Here is a 23,740-nt window from a genome sequence, read left to right on the forward strand (position 1 = left end):
CTGTGTCCCAAAAATAAATAAACGTTGAAAAAAAAAATTAAAAAAAAAAAAAGAATACAACAAAAGACAACAAAAACAGAATCTTTAACTATCCCTTTAGACAACAAAAGTTGTTGCTTCTTTCTTGGGTTTGAGCTCCATTACCATGTTTAGCCTTTTCCCCTTTTCCTCCCTCTTCTACCTTTCCTGTTCTATCACTCTTTCCTTTTAACCACCCCTTTCTTCTTACTTTCCTCTTCCTATCCCCCTCTTCCAATTGACCTATTTTGCCTTTTTCCTTGAGGGATACTTGTTCCCATGCTCAGTAAAACATTGGACGAGTTATGGTCACTGCAAGTGGTCTTACAAATAAAATGAAGGTAAAATTTTATGCTTCAAGAATTATAAATAGTTCTGCTTCCTTAATGAACTTAATGGTTATTGAACACATCCATCTTGAAGAATGCATTCCCAGGAAGTATCTTTTTTTTTAATTTAAGTATAATTAACATACAGTGTTATATCAGTTTCAGGTGTACAATATGATTCAACAATTCTACACACTTCTTAGTGCTCATCAAGTACATTAAGTGTACTCTTAATCCCCTTTATCTATTTTACCCACCCCCACCTCCCCTCTGGCAACCACCAGTTTGTTTTCAGTATTTAAGAGTCTGGTTTTCTTTGCTTGAGAGTCTCCTTTTTCCCCTTGTTTGTTCATTTGATTATTTCTTAAATTCCCCATATGAGTGAAATCGTATGGTATTTGTCTTTCTCTGACTGACTTATTGCACTTAGCATTATACCCTCTAGGTCCATCCATTTGTTGCAAATGGCAAGTATATACATATATATACATATATGGCTGTATATACATATATACATTATGGCTGTATATACATATATATCACATCTGCTTTATCCATTCATCTATTGATGGACACTTTCATTGCTTCCATATCTTGGCCATTGTAAATAATGCTGCAATAAACATAGGGGTGCACATATCTTTTTGACTTAGTATTTTCATTTTCTTTGGGTAAATATCCAGTAGTGGAATTACTGGATCATATGGTATTTCTATTTTTAATTTTCCAAGGAGGCTCCATACTGTTTTTCACAGTGGCTGCACCAATTTGCATCCCACCAATAGTGCACAACGGTTGCCAGGAACTATTTTCGAACAATCTCTTCCCATAAGAAAATCAAAGTGCATATATGCATATGTATGCTCTGGATGGAGCTCTTGTTAGAAAGGGCACATTGCAGGTTTTTGGTTGTTGATGTAGTTGCTACTTGATTTATGACTTGTTAAACTGATCTTAAAACACAGCTTGTATATAGAGAGTAAACGGTCTGGGCAATATCTAAATGTGAGTGTAAAAAGTCAAGACTAGGAAACGTTGAACAATTAACATCAAGTAGAGGTTTATCACAATTGGGGAGCCACTCTTGCAAGGCATCCTTCCTCTGGTCCTGCCCTTACTGAATGAATGTCTGGAGGAGGTGATTAAGAGTGAGGATTTTTATAATTTCCTCAAGACAATTATACTGTATTCATGCCCCTATCACTTTCTTTTCTTATACACACTTGATATCTGATGCAAACAAACACTTCTTACCCAATTTCTGAGACAGAGACTAGTTTTAGAGAGTTTAGGCATTAAACCATTATTAGAAGCCATGCTGGGATTTGAAAGCAGATTTCTATCACCTGATCAGAAGAGGAAAGGCATTCAAAGGTGATATTAAGGGGCGCCTGGGTGGCTCAGTCGGTTAAGTGTCCAACTCTTGATTTCAGCTCAAGTGATGATCTCACAGTTTGTGAGACTGAGCCAACAGTTGGGCTCTGCACTGGCAGCGCGGAGCCTGCTTGGGATTCTCTCTCTCTCTCTTCCTCTGACTCTGCTCCTCCCCCACTCAAGCACACTATCTTTCTCTCTCTCAAAATAAATAAAAATTTTAAAAAGTACTCAAAGGTGACATTAATTTTATTTGTGTATCAAAAATGCATGATCATTCAGGGCAATATGAAGTGAGAGAAGCTGGTTTGGAGCAAAGAGGAGCAAAGGCCCTTTAACAAACTTCTGGAGATTTCTTGAGGTGCCACTGTAGGCAGAATTCTCCTGGGCTGCCTTCAGTCACTCTACATTGGAGAATGAGGAAAATGTATCCTTCCTGATACTCATTGATGGCATATACATTCCCACCCATTTTTCTGGTGACTGCAGATAAGGGAGGATAGGCTGTTGCAACTTCCATATAAGGTGTTGGGAAGGGAAACACTCCAGGTGAGTTGTTAGCCAGAAAAATGTAAGTGTCACTCTCAGGAAGCCCCTTGCAGATCTCCTCCTGTAAATGGGATGGTGGCAGGAGAGAGAGCTTGTCATATGATGGGAGTGAGGATTATGGTGGAGAACACATGGTGGGTATCCTGATGCTGGAGTATGGATGAAGGGTGCAATTTTTCACCTCCTTCCTCTGTTTGATCAACAGGTTGGCTAATGTAGCAACTGAGTGCCTTCGCTAGATTTCTGTGCTAGTTTGTATATATTCCAGCATCCCAATGCTATTCACGTCTTATCTTTATTTCCTTTTCTGTATCACAATCTCATCCCTTCTTTTTTTTTTTTTAATGTTTATTTATTTATTTTGAGAGAGAGAGAGAGAGAGAGAGAGTACAAGAGCAAGTGGGGGAGGGGCAGAGAGAGAGAGAGAGAGAGGGAGAGAGAGGATCCCAAGCAGGCTCCGTGCTGTCAACACAAAGCCCAACGCGGGGCTCAATCCCACAAACTGTGAGATCATGACCTGAGTGGAAATCAAGAGTCAGTCGCTTAACTGACTGAGACACTCATCCATTTTTTTAAAAAGGAATTTCCCATTCATTCTTTTCTTCCCCCGGCTTTATTGAGGTATGACACGTGTAGGGGTAAGTGTACAATGTGATGATTTGATACATGCGTATACTGCAAAATGATCACCACAAAAAGGTTAGTTAACATCTCTATCTCCTCACATAATTCTCTCTTATGGGATGATAACATTTAAGATCTATTCTACTAACAACTTTTAATTACACAACATATTATTGTTAATTATAGTCATCATGCTAGACACTAGGTCCCCAGAACTTCATCGTACAACCTGAAGTTTGTGCACTTTCACCAACATCTGCCCATTTCTTCCACCCCCAGCCTCTGAAAGCCACCATTCTACTCTTTGTTTCTTTCAGTTCAGCTTTTTTAGATTCCACTTATAAGTGAGAATAGGCAGTATTCATCTTTCTCTGTCTGAATTATTTCCCTTAGCATAATGCCCTCTATGTCCATCCATATTGTCATAAAAGGTAAGATCTCCTTCTTTTTTATGGCTGAATAACATTCCATTGTGTGTGTTTGTGTGTCTGTGTCTGTGTCTGTGTCTATACATACATTTGTCCCATTCTCTTTATCCATTACCTCACTGATGGGACAGTTAGGTTGTTTCCATGTTTTGGCTATTGTGAATAATGCTGCAATAAATATATGGGTGCCGATATGTTTTCAAGACAGCGATTTCATTTCCTTTGGGTATGTACTTGGAAGTGGGATTGCCAGATAACATGGTAATTCCATTTTAAATTTTTTGAGGAAATGATTCCATTTTCTGTAGTGGCTATACAAGTTTACATTCCCACCAACAGCGCCCAAGTGTTCCCTTCTCTCCGCACATTGCCAACAATTTCTATCTCTTGTCTTCTGGTGATAACCATTCTATCAGGGGTGAGGTGATTTTGATTTGAATTTCCCTGGATGATTAATGACGTTGAGCATCTTTTCATGTACTCGTTGGTCATTTATATGTATTATCTGGAAAAATATCTGTTCAGGTCCCCTGCCATTTTCTAATTGGATTGTTTGTTGTTTTGCTAGTGACTTGTATGAGTTCTTTTATTTAGTAAGTTAATTAATTAATTTTTATTAATCTTTATTTTTTTGTTATGATTTTTTAAAATTTATTTTTTAATTTACATCCAAGTTAGTTAGCATATAGGGCAATAATGATTTCAGGAGTAGAATCCAATGATTCATCTCCTACGTATAACAGCCAGTGCTCATCCCAACAAGTGTCCTCAATGCCCCTTGCCCATTTAGCCCGTCCCCCCACCCACAGCCCCTCCAGCAACCCTCAGTTTGTTCTCTATGAGTTCTTTATATATTTACATATTAATGTGTGATCAGGTAAATAGTTTGCAAATGTTTCCTCCTATTCTGTAGGTTGCCTTTTTATCTTGCTGATCGTTTCTTTTTAAGTGCGAGAGTTTTTTAGTTTGATATAGTTCCCTCCCGTTTATTTTTGCTTTTGTGGCCTGCGCCGTTGTTGCCACATCCAAAAAATTGTTGCCAAAACCAGTGTCAGGGCACTTTTTCCCTATGTTTTCTTCAAGGAGTTTTGCCATTTCAGGTCTTACATCCAAGTCTTTAATCCATTTCAGGTTAATTCGTGTGAGGGGTATAATACAGGGACCCAGTGCACATGCACTTATCCAGTTTTGTTTGCACCATTTACTGAAGAGACTCTCCTTTCTCCGTTTAATCTTCTTGGCTCCCTTGTCAAATATTAGTTGACCCTATATGCATGGCTTATCTCTGGGATCTGCGTTCTATTCCACTGGTCGATGTATCTATTTTGATGACAGCCCCCTACTGTTTGATTACTGTACTTTTATAATAAAATTTGAAATCAGGAATTGTGATGCCTCCCATTTGGTTCTTCTCTCTCATGACTGCTCTGGTTATTCAGGTCTTTTGCGATTCTATGCAAATTTTAAGGTTGCTTTTTCTGTTTCTGTGAAAAATGTCATTGGAATGATCGCATTGATGGCTTTGGATGGTATGGACGTTTTAACAATAGTAATTCTTTCAATTTGCACATGGGTTATCTTTCCATTTATTTGTGTTTTCTTCAATTTCTTTAACCAATGTCTTATAATTTTCAGTGTTCAGATCTTTCACTTCACTGGTTAAATTTATTCCCAAGTATTTTATTGTTTTTGATGCTATTGTGATTGGCAGTGTTCCCTTTACATCTTTCTCAGATGGTTTGTTAACAGTGTACAGAAATACAACTGATTTTTGTATGTTGATTTTGTATTCTGCAACTTTACTGAATTCCTTTATCAGTTGTAACAGTTTTGGGGTGGAATCTTTAAGGTTTTCTATATGTACGATCATATCATGAACATAAGGGAAGGGAAGCAAAATTATGATGATTTTACTTCTTCCTTTCTGATTTGGATGACTTTTATTTCTTTTTCTTGTCTAACCACTGTTAGGACATCTAGTACTATAATAAATAGGAGTAGTGTACAGCCTTTTCTTGTTCAAATCTTAGCAGGAAAGCTTTCAAATTTTCACTATTGAGTATGATGTTAGCTGTGGGGTTGTCATATACGGACTTTATTATGGTGACGTATATTATATTCTTTCTATACCCAATGTCCCAAGAGATTTTATCAGGAAAGTATTTTGAATTTTGTCAAATATTCATTCTGCATCTATTTAGATAATCATATGATTTTTATCCTTCATTTTATTAATGTGATGGATTTCATTTATTGATTTGCATATGTTGAAGCTTCCTTGCATTCCAAGGATAGATCCCATTTGATCATGGTGTATGATCCTTTCACTGTGCTGTTAAATTTGGTTTGTAAGTATTTTGTTCAGAATGTTTGCATCTGTATTCATCAGGGATATTGATCCGTAGTTTTCTTTATTTTCAATGTCCTTAACTATCTTTGGTATCAGAACAATGCTGGCCTCATAAAATGGATTTGGGAGCATTCTCTCTCCTCTTTGATTTTTTGGAAGAGTTTGAGAAGTATTGGTGTTAAATTTTCTTTAAATGTCTAGTAGAATTAGCCAGTGAAATCATCCTGAACTTTCCTTTGTTGGGAGGTTTTTGATTACAGATTCAATCTCCTTACTTATCACTAGTGTGTTCAAATTTTTTATTTCTTCGTGATTCAGTCTTAGTAAGTTGGATGTTTATAGGTATTTATACAACTTTTTGTAGGTTATCTAATTTGTTGGCATATAATTGTTGATAGTGGTCTCTTACGATTCTTTGTATTTCAGTTGTGTGAGTTATAACTTCTCTCATTAACATTTTATTTATTTGATTCCTCTCTCTTTTTTTCTTAGTTAATCTAGCTAAGCGTTGTCCCTTTTGCTTATCTTTTCAAAAAGCCAGCTTGGTTTTGTTGATCTTTTCTGTCTTTCGTGGTCTCTATTCCATTTATTCCAGTCTGATGTTTGTTATTTCCTTAACCTGTGCTAACTGGGCACTCATGTTACACTCCCTCTCCTACAGGGAAAGTGTCTCTTTCTGAACTGGGCTGCCTAAGCGTGGGGGAGGGGTGAAAGCGTGACTCAGTGTACCTTTTCTTATTTCTGGGCTTCACCGAGGTTCTGTAATCATTCACCTGAAATCCACTGGCTCTTGGGAAGGTAGTTTCGTGCACAAGTAGTTGTTCAAACTGATGTGTGTCTTTCTTTTTTTTGAAGGGGCGGAGTGGTAGAAATTCCTGTGTCTGCTGTTAAATCCCTACAGTAACTTTCATTTCAGTTGTTGTATTTTTCAGCTCCAGATTTTCTGTTTAATTTCATTTTTACAATTTCTCTTGTTGATATTTTACTTTTTTGTTCATGTATCATTTTCCTGCTCTTGTTTAGTTGCCCGTGTTCTCCTTTAGCTCCTTCAGTATATTTGAGACAGCTGTCTTAAAGTCTATCGGTAAGTCTGAGGCCTGTGCCTCTTTGAGGTAAGTTTCTGGAGATTTATTTTGTTTCTTTGAGTTAGTCTTGTTTCCCTGTTCTTTGTATGCCTTGTGATCTCTTTTTGAAAACCGGTCATTTGGAAAAACAGCTCCCACTCCCGGTCTTTACATACTGGCTCCATTCAGGGGTAGACGTCACTAATCTCGTGAAAGCTTAAGGTCCTCCCTGGGCCTATGGTGTGCTTCCCCCAACCCTGATCCTTCCATATACACGTTGCTTTAAATGCCTTAATTTCTCTTAGAAACTTACACCTGTTTACTGTCAAGGCCTTATATTCCTCTTTCCATAATCTCTTGTCATGAGGCTCCTATGGGACTATAGTCCCCCGAAACTCTCACAAGTCAAGGTGCTCTCCGCTGCTTTCAGCCCTCGCCAACCTGATACCCAAACTGTGCCACCATTCCCATCAATGCTCTGAGTCAAGCGAGGCAGATATGAGTTCCCCAGGCAGCCCACACACAAGCCAGAATATTGTTAAGAAAATGCCACTCTTTTCCTTCCTTCCATGCTGAGGGAGGAGCTGGGAATCGGGTGGTTTCCTCCTGACCATGCCACCTTGCACCAAGGAGTGGGCGGAGCAAGACTGAGCAAAATGCCACAAGTGTTCCTACCATTCTGAATGTGGCTTTTTCTTGTTCAGGTGTTCCCTTGGTTGATGCAGCCTCTTCTTTTTTTTTTTTTTTAATGTTTATTTATTTATTTTATTTTGAGAGAGAGAGTACGAACAGGGAAGGGGCAGAGAAAGAGGGAGAGAAAGAGAATCCCAAGTAGGATCCGAGCTACCAGTGCAGAGCCCGAAGCCAGACTCGAACCCATGAACCGTAAGATCATAACCTGAGCTGAAACCAAGAGTCAGATGCTTAACTGACTGAGCCACTCAGGTGCCCCCCAGTTGATGCAACTTTTTAACTGGTTTCTAGCATTCCCACAAAGCCACTTTGGTCCACATGATGCTTAGTTGGTGTTTCTGTGGGGGAAATGAGGGCCTGGAGTTTCCTAGCCTATTGTCTTCCTGATGTCACTCCAGAGTTCTGAGTCACGTAGACCAGAAATTAAACCTTGGCTCTCTCGTTTTTCAATCTGGGGGCCTTAGCAGGAACAGTCTCTCTTGGTGCTTCGGATTTCTTTTTTTTTTTATTTTTTTTTCAACGTTTATTTATTTTGGGGACAGAGAGAGACAGAGCATGAACGGGGGAGGGGCAGAGAGAGAGGGAGACACAGAATCGGAAACAGGCTCCAGGCTCTGAGCCATCAGCCCAGAGCCTGACACGGGGCTCGAACTCACGGACCGCGAGATCGTGACCTGGCTGAAGTCGGACGCTTAACCGACTGCGCCACCCAGGCGCCCCGGTGCTTCGGATTTCTTATGTGAACAATGGAAATAATGGCAGTTTGTTGTAAGTTTTCATTGAAGTAACATACAAAAATTCTCAGCACAAGTAGTTTTAACTGTTTGATAGTCATTATTTTCTTTCCAAGGGACTTTTTTTTTTTTAAGAAACCCAACTGCTTCTAATGAGTAATGCTTACAGAATACGAGCTATATGAAGGGAACTGTACCATTAAAGTATTTTCAGACGGAAGGCTTGTACACCCATGTGTATATATCTGAGTAACTAGTTTGTTGGCCTGTGCATTGATGCGTGGTTGTGAACGCACGCCTATGGGTGTGTCCGTGTTCAGTCTGTATGTGATAGTGGATCTGTGAATAAACTGAGTTGTATACATGTATCTATGCCAACGTGCGCATGGATACACAGTACCTGTTTCTGGGAAGGTGGGCACTGCAAAGGGGGTTTCACCTGTAATACATATTTATTAGTTCAAAGCAATGAGGCACTGATAAACATGTGCACTAATATGCACGTGTCCTGCCTTAGAGTAGAATCTGGCTATGTCCAAGGAGCTAAGCATCAGAAGCACATTTCTGTTCAGGCAAATGGGAACTTGCCCCACAAGTACTCCCGTAGGCAAAGTCTGTAGTCTTAAACTCTCAGGGAAATACCTTCAATAATAATAGCAATAGTAGCAACAACAACAACAATAACTATAACAAAGGCTGACGTTTAGGTAACTCTTAGCAAGTGCCAGACTCTATTCTAGGGACTTGACATGCATTAACTCATTTAATGATCACAGCAACCTCAAGAAGTAGTCTTTATTATTATTATTATTTCCATTGTTCAGATGGGAATGAAGGGACAGAGAGCTGAAGTTACTTGTCCAAAGACCAAGATCTCGTAAATAACAGAGCCCAGATTTGAATCTAGATGGCTTTGATCCCAGCTCCTGTGCACTTCGCATTTTATGTCTTCTGTCATCATGGCTGCATAGAGACTGACCGTAGCCATATCTTTCCCAGGAAGCATGAAAAAAGCATTCAAAAGATCGAAGATAGAAGAAACATCTAAATGTCACCAAGGCTATGGAGTATGCAGAGATCGATGCAGAAAAGATGAAACGGAAGTTCACTTCTGTCGTAACAACAGAAGGTGCTGCATTAACTCAGATTCAACCATCCTTACTAATGTTATAGCGAAGGAAATTGAGTGGCCAAGATTAATCACCACAAGTATGCCTTTTTACTGAAGACCCTCAACGATTTCCCCTTCTGGAAAACTTCCTGTCAAATATTTTCACGATAAAACTGCATTCCAGCCTCCCGTGTCTGTCTTTTATTCTATGAAGATTCATGATCGGAGGAGGGAAGTTAGGTGGGAGCCGTAGACTTTGATAAAAGGGCTCCAGCCAAGAAAGCAAATAAAATTCTGGGATTGTGCTAAGTAGATGTAGAGGGTACAGAGGAACTGAGATTATAGTTTACCTTGCTTGCTTACCACGTAGAGTGAAAAAGAATAAGCAGGCACTTCACAAAATTGGGTATCTAAATGGTCACTAGACATAAGACAGGGTGTCCATACGCATTAGCTATCAAGGAAAAGCCAACGAAAACTTCAGTGAGATGTTACTCAGCATACGCCAAGGTGGCTGAACACATGACAATTTCATATGTTGGTGAGAATATGGAGGGACTGGGACTCTCATATACTGCTGGTAGGTAGATAGAAGAAAAATTGAACATACGAATTCCATATGCTTCACCATAGCCACTTGAAGCACATACATAACAGAAACATACTTTCACCAAAAGGCATGTACAAGAATGTTCATGGAAGCATTATCTTAACTCTAAAGCATGTCAACAAGAGAATAAATATGCTATATTGCAAAGAAAATAGACTATTTCTCCACAAAATAACACTAATTAAACCCAAAAGTACAATGGTGAGTGAAGAAATAATTCCCTTTTATACAGAGTTTAAAAATAAGAAAAAATTAATATGGCATTAGATATCAAGATAGTGAGGGCACCTGGGTGGCTCAGTCGGTTAAGCGTCTGACTTTGGCTCAGGCCATGATCTCGCGGTTCATGAGTTCGAGCCCCAAATCGGGCCCTGTGCTGACAGCTCAGAGCCTGGAGCCTGCTTCTGATTCTGTGTCTCCCTCTCTCTCGGCCCCTCCCCTGCTCACACTTTCTCTCTCTCTCTCTCTCTCTCAAAATTAAACATTAAAAAAAAGGTTTTTAAAGAAATCAAAATAGTGATAACTTTTGCGAAAGAAAATAAGATGAACTTCCATAATGCTAGTAAAGTTTTATTTTTTGACCGAGGTAATGGTTACATGGGCTTGTTCATTTTATGATAATTCATCAGACTACGTACTTAGGATTTTTGCACTTTTCTGTAGACACCTTATGATTCAATTAAAATGATTATTTTAAAAAGAGACCCAAGAGACTTAGGTTATGCCCAGAATTTTCTGCAAGGGTATTCACACCATGCTGACTTCCGATTCGAATGGCCCTATTCTTTAAGGGCGTGATTTTTTTTTTTCCTGAAACTTCCCTGTATGCAAATTAGTCACACATTCTGTCCAGGAGAGAGAGGCTTTGTCCTGCACCTTTTCAGTTACGCCAGGCTACACGAAGGTAACAAACCATGAGGATCTCAATATCACTCGGAAATTGAGGCCCCAAATGAGTTATTAATAAAAATAGTGTACTCATACTTTTCCAAAGAAGACATCCAGATGGCTAACAGACACATGAGAAAAATGCTCAACATCACTCCTCATCAGGGAAACACAAATCCAAACCACAGTGAAATATCACCTCACACCTGTCAGAATGGCCAAAGTTAACAACTCAGACAACAACAGATGTTGGCGAGGATGCGGAGAAAGGGGAACTGCTGGTGGGAGGGCAAGCCGGTGCAGCCGCTCTGGAACACAATATGGAGGTTTCTCAAAAAATTAAAAATAGAACTACCCTACGACCCAGCAATTGCACTACTAGGATTTTATCCAAAGGATACAAAAGTGCTGATTTGAAGGGGCCAAATTATGGAAAGAGCCCAAATGTCCATCATCTGATGAATGGATAAAGAAGATGTGGTATACATATACCATGGAATACTACTCGGCGATGAAAAAGAATGGAATCTTGCCATTTGCAACAATGTGAATGGAACTAGAGGGTATTATGCTGAGCAAAATAAGTCAGAGAAATACAGATCTCTTATGATTTCACTCACATGTGGAATTTGAGAAACTCAATAGACGAACATAGGGGAAGGGAAGGAAAAATAGGACAAAAACAGAGAGGGAGGCAAACCATAAGAGACTCTTAAATACAGAGAACAAATTGAGGGTTGCTAGGCGGTGGGGGTGGGGTAGGTTAAATGGGTGATGGGCAATAAGGAGGGCACCTTTTGGGATGAGCACTAATTATAATAATGTTTTGGGGACCATTATAATATTTGCAGAGTTAAATGCATAACCATAGTAATATAAAATGTACAATGGAGGTTATTGGCGTGAAAGTGTTCTAAGGTCCTAGTATGTCGGCAAAAGCAATAATTTACATTAGACTATAATAAGTAAAGGATGAGTGCTATAATTTCTAGGGTAGCCACTCAAAGAATTGTAAACCAAAAACAAAAACCATGTAACTAACAAGTTAACAGAAGGAAAAAGAAATAATAAAATTACTACTAGGCCAAAAGAATACAAGAAAAGATGGATATAAGAATGTAAAACAAATGCTCGCTGCGGCAGCACATATACTAAAATTGGAACGATACAGAGAAGGTTAGCGTGGCCCCCGTGCAAGGATGACATGCAAATTCGTGAAGCGTTCCATATTTTTAGATATGTTTTGAGGCCAAAGAAGGTTGTTTGGAGAATGCATCTGGGATGAACAAGGGCTACCCCTCCCCTGGCCCACCCCCCCAACTGGGGTGTCTCTGCAGGCTGCTTTTCTAGGGATGCTAGTCACAGTAGTCTTTATTTTTGTGTCTGTGCGAAAGTGCCAAGAACCCCTCCACATTTGTAGATCCACAACTGTTTTTATAAGCTGTGTGTGTCCTCTGTATTATTATTAACTGTGTTTTAGCTTTTGCCTATAAGTTATTAAAGACTGATGATGCTGTAAAAAAAAAAAAAAAGAATGTAAAACAAGAAGGAGAAATTAAAAAAAAAACAACACTATTTCTGAAATGACTGATGGGGCCCCTGGGTGGTTCAGCCGGTTGAGCATCTGACTTCAGCTTGGGTCATGATCTCACAGTTCATGGGTTCAAGCCCCATGCTGGGCTCTATGTTGACAGCTCAGAGCCTGGAGCCTGTTTCAGATTCTGTGTGTGTGTCTCTCTCTGCTCCTCTTCCTCTCTCTCTCTCTCTCTCTCTCTCTCAAATGTAAATAAACATTAAAAAAATTTTAATAAAATAAAATGACTGAAAAAAAACGAAATAAATTAATTAACTTAAATGCAAATCAGCTAAATGCTCCAATTAAAAGACTATTATTTCCAAACTTGATAAGTAACAAAGTCCAACCATATGCTGCCTATAAGATCCATACTTAACTATAAGGATATAAGACATTTTATTCCATACTGGTCGCAGAGAGCCCTTTTCTGACTTTACCGTCCTGTGAATTTGTTTATGTTCAGCAGGGAAACACCATGGTCCACCTGGTAGCAACTAGTACAGCTATCAGATGTAGGCTGTGTTTTTTCTTCCTCGGTGCTGACCAAAACGGAAAAAAAGAAAATCACCAATGGATGCCATTGGCAGAAAGAAAAGGCAAGCCACCGAATTGGAGCAAATAGTATAATACATATACCTACAACCTGACAAAGAACTCATATCTGGAATATAAAAAGAACCCCTACAAACCAATAGGAAAAGAAAGACAACCCAGGAGAAAAATAGGAAAAGGCTTGAGCAGGTATTTCACAAAAGAAAGTAGCCAAGTGGTTAACAAACATGAAAATAAATACGAAAATGGGTTCAAGTTAATTTGTGCATCAGGAAAATGCAAATTATAGCCATAATGTGATGCCCCAATACAGTTATCAGGTGGTTAAATTGAAAAGATATACAACAGCAAGTGTTGGCAGGGATGTGTACCAACTAGAACTCCCGTCGTGGTGGGAGTATAATTGGTTCAGCCAAATTGGAAAACTGACGGTATCTACTAAAGATGATCAATTACATGCCTTGTGGTCTACCATTCCTAGATATATACTCAACAACAAACAATATGGACATATTTCACTGCAAGACATGTCCCAAGGATGTTTATAGCATTGCAATTTTTACTAGTCAAATAGTGGAAACAACCAAATGTCCATCAAAATTAGGATGAATAAATGACTTCTGGAATGTTCATAGAAGAGAATGCTGCACAGCAATGAGAATAACAAACTATCGTGGTATGTAACAACATGGAAGAACCTACAAGTGTTCCACTGAGCTTAAGCCAGATACAAAGGAGAGTTTTCTGAATGATTTCAGTTCTTAAAAACTTTTTAAAAGCAAAAGAAATTGGTAGAAGTCAGGATCATGGTTACCTTTTTGGGATAAAGCATGACAGGAACCCAAATGTGGAAACAAACTCTTTTCTTACCCTTTGAGTCATACTTTCTCACCTGGGATGAGGCTGCTACCTCAGGTTCTATCTGTGTAGGGCTATCATTTGGGTTCTTATAGGCTGGTCAAAAGGACCAATATTAAAATTGTTGTTGTACTCATCATGCCTTAACCAAGGATTAAACCCCTTCTTTCTTCATCTTCAACGAAAACAATTAAATAATATATGCACATATCAACATCCGGGTCATCAAACATGGCCAGATGTTTCTGAACTTTAGCTTGCTCTTAAGCCAACAACTACCTTATCTATCGACAATCTGTATCCAGAGAATACTGCCTAGTTATTACACAAGTTATTCTCATGTCTGGGGAGAACAAAACATCCCTTAGCTTATTCCCACCTCAAGGAAGGACTCATGGTGGGATTACCTGGCTCATAACTATTTCTCTAGTTATATGCATGCTGGATCCTTCTGTCCCCAGCACACATGTTACCCATTTGGAAAGAGCTCTCCTGACCACCTTATCTTAAGAATTTGCAGAGCCCAAGTCTGAGGAAGGCCATTTTGAGAAGGCAGGCCAGCAACCAGATGGCAGGCTAACCAACCATGGTACTGGCTACAGAGCCAGAAATAACCCTGTCCTCCTGTGGACTCAGCTACAGCCCCATCTGACCGTGATCTTGTTACCAGCACCATGTCAAAGGACCTGGGATGAGTCACACCCGCCTTTGCCTCAGGTAACAGGCCCATGGGCCTTGCTCCAATCCCTCTCAGCCATGGTTCAGAAGCAGTCCTGCCCACACAAGAAACCCAGCAGGAGACATCTATACACGCCCCTGGAGGGCATAACTATAAAAAAAAAAAAAAAAGCAATTAATCAATAAATCCCATTTACAAAATCATCAAAAATAATAAAATACTTAAGAATAAATCTATCCAGGGGCGCCTGGGTGGCGCAGTCGGTTGAGCGTCCGACTTCAACCAGGTCACGATCTCGCGGTCCGTGAGTTCGAGCCCCGCGTCGGGCTCTGGGCTGATGGCTCAGAGCCTGGAGCCTGTTTCCGATTCTGTGTCTCCCTCTCTCTCTGCCCCTCCCCCGTTCATGCTCTGTCTCTCTCTGTCCCAAAAATAAAATAAACGTTGAAAAAAAAAATCCTCAAAAAAAAGAATAAATCTATCCAAAGAAGTGAAAGACCCGTACACTGAAAACTATAAAACACTGATGAAAGAAATTGAAGAAGACACAAATAAATAGAAAATAAATACCTTGTGTTCATGGATTGGAAGAATAAATACTGTAAGGTGCCCATACTACCAAAGCAATCTACAGATTAAATGTAATCCTTATTAAGATTCCAATGGCTTTTTTCATAGAAATAGAGAAAATAATCCTAAAATTCATATGGAACCACAAAAATCTCCAATGAGCCCAAGCCATCTTGAGAAAGAATAAAGCTGGAAGCGTCACATTTCTTGATTTCAAATATACCACAAGGCTATAGTATTCAAAACAGTATGGTACTGGCATAAAAACAGACACATTAGACCTATAGAATAGCCCAGAAATAAACCCATTTATGTATGGCCAACTAATCTTTGAAAAAGGCACAAAGAAAACACAGTGGGAAAAGGCTAGTCTCTTCAATAATGTTACTTGGAAAACTGGGTATCTACATGCATCAAAATAAAATTGGACACTTATCTTATACCATACCAAAAAACATCAACTCAAAACTGATTAATGACTTAAACAGAAGACCTAAAACCATAAAGCTCCAATCAAAAAACATAGGGAAAATCTTCATGACATTGGAAATGATTTTGTGGATTAAAAAAAAATTTTTTTTTTTACTGCTTATTTATTTTTGAGAGAGGAAGACAGAAAATCCCAAGCAGGCTCCAGATTCTGAGCTGTCAGCACAGAGCCTGATGCAGGGCTCGAACTCATGAACGGTGAGATCATGACCTGAGCTGAACTCAGACACTTAACTGACTGAGCCACGCAGGCAACCCTGATTTTTTGGGTTTGACTCCAAAAGCATAGGCAACAAAAGTAAAAGTAAGTAGACCACATCAAACTAAAATGTCTCTGCACAACAGAATGAAGAGGCAACCTCCAGAAGGAGAGAAAATATTTGAAAACTATACATCTGATAGGAAGTTAATATCCAAAATATGTAAAGAACTCATACAGCTCGGTAGCAAAAAATCCAAATAATCCATTTAAATAATGGGCAAAGGACCTGAGCTGACATTTTCCCAAAGACGACATACAATGGTCCATAGTTATATGAAGAGGTATACAACATCACTAATCATCAGGGAAATGTAAATCAAAACCACAATGAAATATTCATTCAATCTGTTAGGATGGCTATTACACCAAAGACAAGACAGAGAACAAGTGTTTACAAGGACGTAAAGAAAGGGGGTTGCTGGTACACTGCTGGTGGAGTGTGAATCAATACAACCATCATGAAGAATAGTACAGAAACTCCCCAAAAAGTTAAAAATGAGGCTATCTACTTCATCTAAAAATGAAGCAATTCTACTTCCAGGTATATATCTGAAGGAAATGAAAACAGTATCTTGAAGAGATATCACTGCAGCATTATTCGCAATAGCCAAGATACGGAAACTACCTAAATGTTTGCCAGTGGATGAATGGATAAAGAAAATTTGGTATCTAAATATCACATGTACATATACAAGTACACGCATTTACAGTGGAATATTATCCAGTGTTAGAAAGAAGGAAATCCTCCCATTTTGGAAACTTGGATAAACCTGGAGGACGTTACGCTAAGTGAAACAAGCCAGACACAGAAAACAAATCCTCTATGATCTCATTTATATGGTGAATCTAAATTAGCTGAACTCACAGAAAAGAGCAGAAAGGCGTTTGCCAGGGTTTGGAGGAGGAGAAGGTAGGCATGAAATGGAGAGACGTTGGTCAAAGGGTATGAACTTTCAGTTATGAGATGATTAAATTCTGGTGATCTAACAGACAACATGGTGACTGTTATTATTAATACTTTATTTTATACTTGAAATTTGCTAAGAGAACTTTATCGTGTACTTGAAATTTGCTAAGATAGTAGATCTTAAGTGCTCTTATCTAGAAAAAAGATAACTATTTGAGGTGATAAGTGTGTTAAATTAACTAGATTGTGTGTTCATATATCAAATCACCACATTATATGCCTTAAATATAAGCAAATTTTATTTGTAAAAAAATTTAAGGTAAATAAATAAAAGGACCCTTCTGGTGGCGAGGAAAGAAAGAATATACGTGGTTTAGGGCAGGTAGAAGTACTGTTTAGGTGTTAACTTACAGAGAAGCATGTTTGTTTGGCAAGAAGAAGCTTCTCGGGGCACCTGGGTGGCGCAGTTGGTTAAGCGTCCGACTTCAGCCAGGTCACGATCTCGCGGTCCGTGAGTTTGAGCCCCGCGTCAGGCTCTGGGCTGATGGCTCAGAGCCTGGAGCCTGTTTCCGATTCTGTGTCTCCCTCTCTCTCTGCCCCTCCCCCGTTCATGCTCTGTCTCTCTCTGTCCCAAAAATAAATAAACGTTGAAAAAAAAAAAAATTAAAAAAAAAAAAAAAAAAAAGAAGAAGCTTCTCAGCAAAAGGGGAAGCCTATTTTTAAAAAGGGCGAGGGGGTGCCTGGGTGGCTCATTCGGCTGAGTGTCTGAGTCTTGATTTCAGCTCAGGTCATGACCTAAGGGTTCATGGGATTGAGCCCTGCATCGGGCCCTGCCCTGATAGCATGGAGCCTGCTTGAGTTCTCTTTCTCTCTCCCTCTCTCTCTCAACGTAAATAAATAAACATTAAAAAAAAAAGGAGAGAGAGGGAGAAAAAAAAGGGTGAGAAACATTAATTTCAAAGAACACAAGTTGCTTGTGAGGTCCACGGTGGGAATGGAAAGGGAGAGTTTGAGGTGAACAGGGATTATCACAAAGGAAGTATAGAATTGTGTAATCATCATACAGCTTTTGAAGAGTTTGAAAGGAAAAATAAAAATTTCAGATTTGGGTTTTAGAAATGATCCACTGGCAACTATATGGAAACAATGGAGGGAGTCAAAGGGATGATGGGAGACCAAAAGACAAGTGGGATATAAGTGTTATAGTATGTGTATTAATACTTCAAAGTATGTGTATGTGTATGTATATTGTATTAATATGACAAAGTATCACAGGCTGAGTGGCTTAAACAACAGACATTTATTTTCTCACAATTCTGGAAGCTAAAAAGTCCACGGTCAAGGTGTCGGCAGAGTTGATTTCCTCTGAGGCCTTGTTCCTTGACCTGTAGATGGCTATCTTCTCCCTGTGCCTTCACATGGTTTTTCTTCTGTGTCCTCACCTCCTCTTCTTACAAGAATGCCAGTCATATTGGATTAGGGTTCAGCCTAATGATTTCATCTTTATTTAATTGCTTCTTTAAATTTAGACTCTGTCTCCAAATGTGGTCATGTTCTGAGATACTGGGGATTAAGACTTGACTATATGAATTTGAGGGGACACAGTCAGCCAATAACAATGGGCAAGAAAAGATGATGGCTGAATGGGAATAGCAGAGGCCGGGATGGAAAACAGGTGCTATGGAGGCAGCCTCGGAAGGTCTTTGTAGCCGACGTGATGTGTAGGGGGCAGTGAGGAACAAGAAGATAACTAAGATATATTTTAGGATTATGGTTTGAATACTTAGGTTGAGGCCAATTTCCTGTTTCTCCGTCTTGTCATCCTCCATGCCTTTGCTTTCTAAAGCGGAATCTGAAGTCATGGATCCAGAGAGTGGGTTTTTACCATAATGTGAAGAATAAAGAAGGCTTTGGGAGTTGAAAGGCTTATGGAGTTTATTACCTAGTCCAACACTTTCATTTTGGGAGTGGGCAAAAGGAGGCTCAGAGTAGTGAGGGGATAGATACAGTCACATCCTATTAGTGCATCTGAATTTCCACTGCACCCTTTTCACTTCTTTGGGACTATGGTCTGGAGGCATGTTTATATAACCCTCTGACACCTGCGTCCGTTTGTAGGCATAATTTCTCTAGCCAAAAATGCAGAAAAACGTGTACAAGAACAGGTGGCTTCTAAGGCTTTTCTGCAGCCGTGGGTGTGGTCTGGGTTAAAGTTTAAATATTATTTGGCATCTCTGTGCCTAAGTAAGTGGAGATCCAGTCTCAGATCCACTCTCCAGCTATCCTAAGGACCTCTTCTGAGGTTTGGGATGGTAGATTGTGGTAGATTGGGATGGTAGATGGTTGGAGGGAAATGAGGAAAATGATGTGAAAGTCCTTTGAGAAAGGCACTGAATGGTTAGAATCTGCCACGATGGTGAGGATTGCTGCAAACTGTCTCCAGACTGTGTTCTCCAGATTATTACGTCAACAGAGGCAAGGGATAATTTTCCTCTTTAGACCTGACTGGCATTGGCCTCTGAACTAAGACTGCTAAGTGGGAACAACTCCTTCCTTAACTGCAACTCGGGATCATTTCTATTTGTGCCTGGATATGCAAGTTAGGGCTGGATTTGTTACACATTTTAACCACAAGGAGGCTCACAAGTCCTTGCCTTCCGCCACACCTCCCACATTAAAGAGGTTGGTTCTGGGTGCTGCAGTAATGATTTTCCACTGGGAAGAAGCATAATGTCTAAACTCGGGCATCATGGGTTCAAAATCCTGCTACTGAACTATTAGCTCAGTGGTCAACGGTACCTGGGGCAAGTCGCTTAAACTCTCTGTGACTTGGTTTCCTCTTCTGGCAAAGAGACATAAAACTATGCTGTTAACCTCATGGAGCTAGCTGTTAGGACAAAAGGAGACTATGTATGTAACATGCTTAGGACAAGGCCTTGCACCCATAAGTTCTCAGTAAATGTTGAGGATTTGGGGGGTTGTTTTTTTGTTTTGGGGGTACTGGTTGTTTGTGTGTGTGTGTTTTGTTTTGTTTTACTATTTTCCCCTTTCATTTGGGTAGGGTGGCAATGGTTGTTTCCCAGTCAGAGGGCAGGCCAATCTTTGGAAAGCCAAGTGCGATTAGGGAACTGGGGTAAGGGATAAATTCCAAGAGTGAGCCCAAGAGGCAGAATCTTGGGCTAAACCTTGAGCTAAAGAGGCAAAAGAAGACCTCTGGACCAAACACACTGACCTACCTCAAGAGTCTAGGATGAGGCGTTAGATAAGAATGTGTGGCTAAGATGGAAGCTGCGTTAGCCTGGAAAACTTCCATGTTGAGGGACCTAGCAGCGCCTGGTCAGAGGCTTAGGAATTCAGAATCTAGATCCTATAAAACTGTCTTACAGTGAGAACCAGTAATATCAGTCAAACCCTGGGACAACCTAGAGATATCAGGCTACAGAGGACTAGCGAGGCAGGACGGAAAGAGAGCTGGAATGAGCATATTTTCTTTAATGGATTATGTGAAGACCCAGCAGCTGTCTAAGGAGCTAGGGACCATGTAGGTCCTTTACTGACTCATTATTCTGGCTGTTAAAAGTCTTACGTCAAGAGTTGGTGGATGTTGAGTTGTTCTTGCCTTAAACTGACATCTTATCTGTTGTTTCTCATAAGGGTTTAAGGATATGTGCTTTCCATCAGGGATGCAGCAAATTCTTTTTGGCCCACATTTTTCTTTCTTCTTCTCATTTTCTTTGCAAGATTGCCTGCATCTGCCAATTCTACAACTGCACCTTTTGACCCATCCATCTATCAAAATAAGCAAAAAGATGAATAAACAAAATACATGAAAAAGAGTAGAGACTATTCGACTACAGATGTTAGTATTATAGTAATAATGGTTAGAATGAACTACCGAAATGTAATGGCATTCTTGGGAAAATTAAATAAGTCTGTCCATGGAGAAATGCTTAATACTGGTCGCGACAGGTACAAGATAAGAGTAGTTATCTCCCTTCCTTCAACCAGCTCTAACTGGACTTTATTTCTGTACTTGTGATGTTTTCACCTGTCGTTTTTCAGTCTCACCAACACTCGTTCCTCCTTGTCCCCAAATCTAGGTGCCTGCCAAGGAATGGACCTATACCTTTAATTCCCTGTTTTTGCCCCACTCTGTTCATTATTCACTCAACAGTGCTTTGTTGAACACCAGAGCGTGTCCCAGGCACTGTTCCAGGTGCATGACCCAAATGACGCCCTAGAACAGGGCTTTGAACATTGAAAGATCAGTGTATATTGCCGACCTGCAGGCTGATATTCTGGATGGTGTAAAACTCTGCACTTAGATGACATTGTGGCTCAACCTTATCTGGATCTATAAAACACAGAGTACACACCCAACTTCCCCAACACCCTGGGTTCCTTTGAGAGATCATAGTATCTTGATTCCCTCTATTTGTGTTTTTCCCCAAACTCCCCTCCTGGACGATAATTCCCAAGTCTCTCTTTCTCACTTGGATGTTCAGAATGGAAAAATCAGAATTAAGATGACTCTGATTCCATGAATCAATGTGCAAATTCTTTCCCCAAAATGTCTTTTGCAGCTCTAATTCCCTCCCCAAGACCAATTAGCCCTCACTAGAGTTTAAAGCAGGCTGAAACCAACTCAGTATTAGCCCAGAATTACCTTCTTTTGCTTCTAGAACAACTCAGTGATTGACAAAGATTTTCAGTTTGAAAAGCTGATCCAAGAGAGGGTGCAGCTTTTAGCAGCAATAATCCAAAAGGAAATCATGAAAATAAAAATCATAAACTTTAGGGATGTCTGGGTGGCTCAGTCAGTTAAGCATCCCACTTGGGCTCAAGTCATGATCTCACGGTTGGTGAGTTCGAGCCCTGCATAGAGCTCTCTGCTGTCGGGGCATACCCGCTTCAGATTCTCTGTCTGCCTCTCTCTCTGCCCCTCTTGCTCTTGCTTCCTTGCTTGCGCGCTCTCTCTCTGTCTCTCAAAAATAAATAAACATTAAAAAATACCTTTAGGGGTGCCTGGGTGGCTCAGTCGGTTAAGCATCCGACTTGGCTCAGGTCATGATCTTGTGATTTGTGAGTTCGAGCTCGAACTCCGCATCCAGCTCTATGCTGACAGCTCAGAGACTGGAGCCTGCTTTGGATTCTGTGTCTCCCTCTCTCTGCCCACCCCACCCTCCGCCCCGCCCAAGGATAATCATTAAAGTTTGTGGCTTTTAAATTTTTTTTAACGTTTATTTATTTTTGAGAGACAGGGAGAGCCGGCGGTGGGGGGGGGGGGGAGGGGGGGGTGGATGGGGGCAGAGAGAGAGATACACAGAATTCGAAGCAGGCTCCAGGCTCTAAGCTGTCAGCACAGAGCCCCTCACGGGGCTCAAACTCATGCACCGTGAGATCATGACCTAGCCGAAGTCGGATGTTTAACCGACTGAGCCACCTAGGTGCCCCTCTCAAGGACAAACATGAAAAAACAATAAACTTTAGAATCCCCAGGAAGCTTAAGCAGAAAATATTTCCTTCAGAAAGTTATTCACTGCTCAGTCATAAAATCTATCATATTGTTAGAGCTATGGCCATGTTCAATCTGGAATCCAGAATCACCTGCCTTAACCCCAGCTCCACGCCTTGAGCCTGTTTTTACAAAACTCCAGATATCGGGCGTCAACCTACAAATTTTTCACTATACGTATTCTTTTTTTTTCTTTTAATTTTTTTTAACGTTTATTTATTTTTGAGACAGAGACAGCATGAACGGGGGAGGGGCAGAGAGAGAGGGAGACACAGAATCGGAAGCAGGCTCCAGACTCTGAGCCATCAGCCCAGAGCCCGACGTGGGGCTCAAACTCACGGACCGCGAGATCGTGACCTGAGTTGAAGTCGGACGCTTAACCGACTGAGACACCCAGGCGCCCCTCACTATCCGTATTCGAAGACAAGAGCAAGATACCTCTTCTGATTGTTTTAAAGGAACGTTCAAATCCACATAACAATGGAGAAGCAAAGTAATGGGACCTGTTATTACCAGAGGCAGTATCAATTGAAAGTAGGTTGGAGTGAGAGACACCTGGGATGAGACCCCGTTGACATTTGGGACAAGGATATTAAGGACACCAGGGATGCTGCAGTTGCTTCTGCATACGGAAGGGACATCATATGAGAAACCTTGGGCTCCGCCCATATTTGCCATCATGAAAAACACCATAATGGTCGGAAGTGACAGACCACCCTTATTATGGGACGTAGTCACTATACCAAGGCTTTTCACTACCTCTCAGTTATCTCTGTAGATTGTCTTCACGGCCGCACATGATCAGTTTTTCAATAATTCTATGCGTAGAACCCCATTCTCACTCCCTTTTCCCTCCTCTCCATGGTCTGGTTACCTGGGGAAGCCTAAGCCAGGAGCACAAGGACAGGTAAGGCCAGGAGCAAAAGTTTAATGTATCCTGAGAGGGAAGAGGAACGATCCGGCAGCATACTGATGTGCCGGGAAAGGTTGGTCTTCACTCGGATTTTATTGTCTTGGGTACGGCTGAGTCATGGACAACAAATCAGAGAAGGGCAGAGCACCCCACCACCCATCAGCTTGTGGGTTAGCAACATAAATCGATGATCCAATGTTCAGAGCCCTTCTCGAGACATCATCTGGGAAGGTGGAAGGCATTAATTAGCAGAGGACCTAGAAGTCTGTCACGAGTCTGTGACACTGTGGAGAGAATGGACCCATTTTCCAAGAAGCCTTTCAAGCTCCTCTCCTTGGGCAATGGAGCCTCCTCCCTTATGTTCTCACAGCCTTTGTGCTTCCTTCTTTCTGCCATAATGTTTTTCATGTTGAGTTGAGGCTAAGGATTTTTCTAGTTCATCTCCCCTATCAGACTGACATTGTCAAAGGCAACTTTTGACAGTGAGCCCCTGAAGGTAGGGACTGGCTATAATTTCTGTATATCCAGAGGGTCCAATGCACGTTTGTTGAAAACAATGAATTAATGAATGCATGTTGGTATTCACTCATACCCTGATAGATCTTAGAACCGGCATTTCTCAGCTATTTAAATGCAGCCTCAGAGAGTGG

At 40.5% G+C, this 23,740-nt stretch overlaps 1 protein-coding gene and 1 non-coding gene across 2 annotated transcripts; one reads left to right on the forward strand and one right to left on the reverse strand.

Moving 5' to 3' along the window:
- The first annotated feature begins 11,899 nt into the window (after positions 1-11,899).
- Positions 11,900-12,006, forward strand: LOC123581830. Its single transcript, XR_006704042.1, has one exon. It is a non-coding gene; the product is annotated as a U6 spliceosomal RNA (small nuclear RNA).
- Positions 12,007-20,121: 8,115 nt separating this feature from the next.
- On the reverse strand, positions 20,122-23,145 carry DEFB115 (defensin beta 115). Its single transcript, XM_045444994.1, is given in 2 exon segments — positions 20,122-20,451; positions 23,052-23,145. Coding segments are annotated over 2 exon segments (333 nt in total). The 3' UTR covers positions 20,122-20,212.
- Positions 23,146-23,740: the final 595 nt, after the last annotated feature.

This window comes from Leopardus geoffroyi, chromosome A3 (genome assembly GCF_018350155.1).
Source record: "Leopardus geoffroyi isolate Oge1 chromosome A3, O.geoffroyi_Oge1_pat1.0, whole genome shotgun sequence".
In the NCBI taxonomy this organism is placed as follows: Eukaryota; Metazoa; Chordata; class Mammalia; order Carnivora; family Felidae; genus Leopardus; species Leopardus geoffroyi.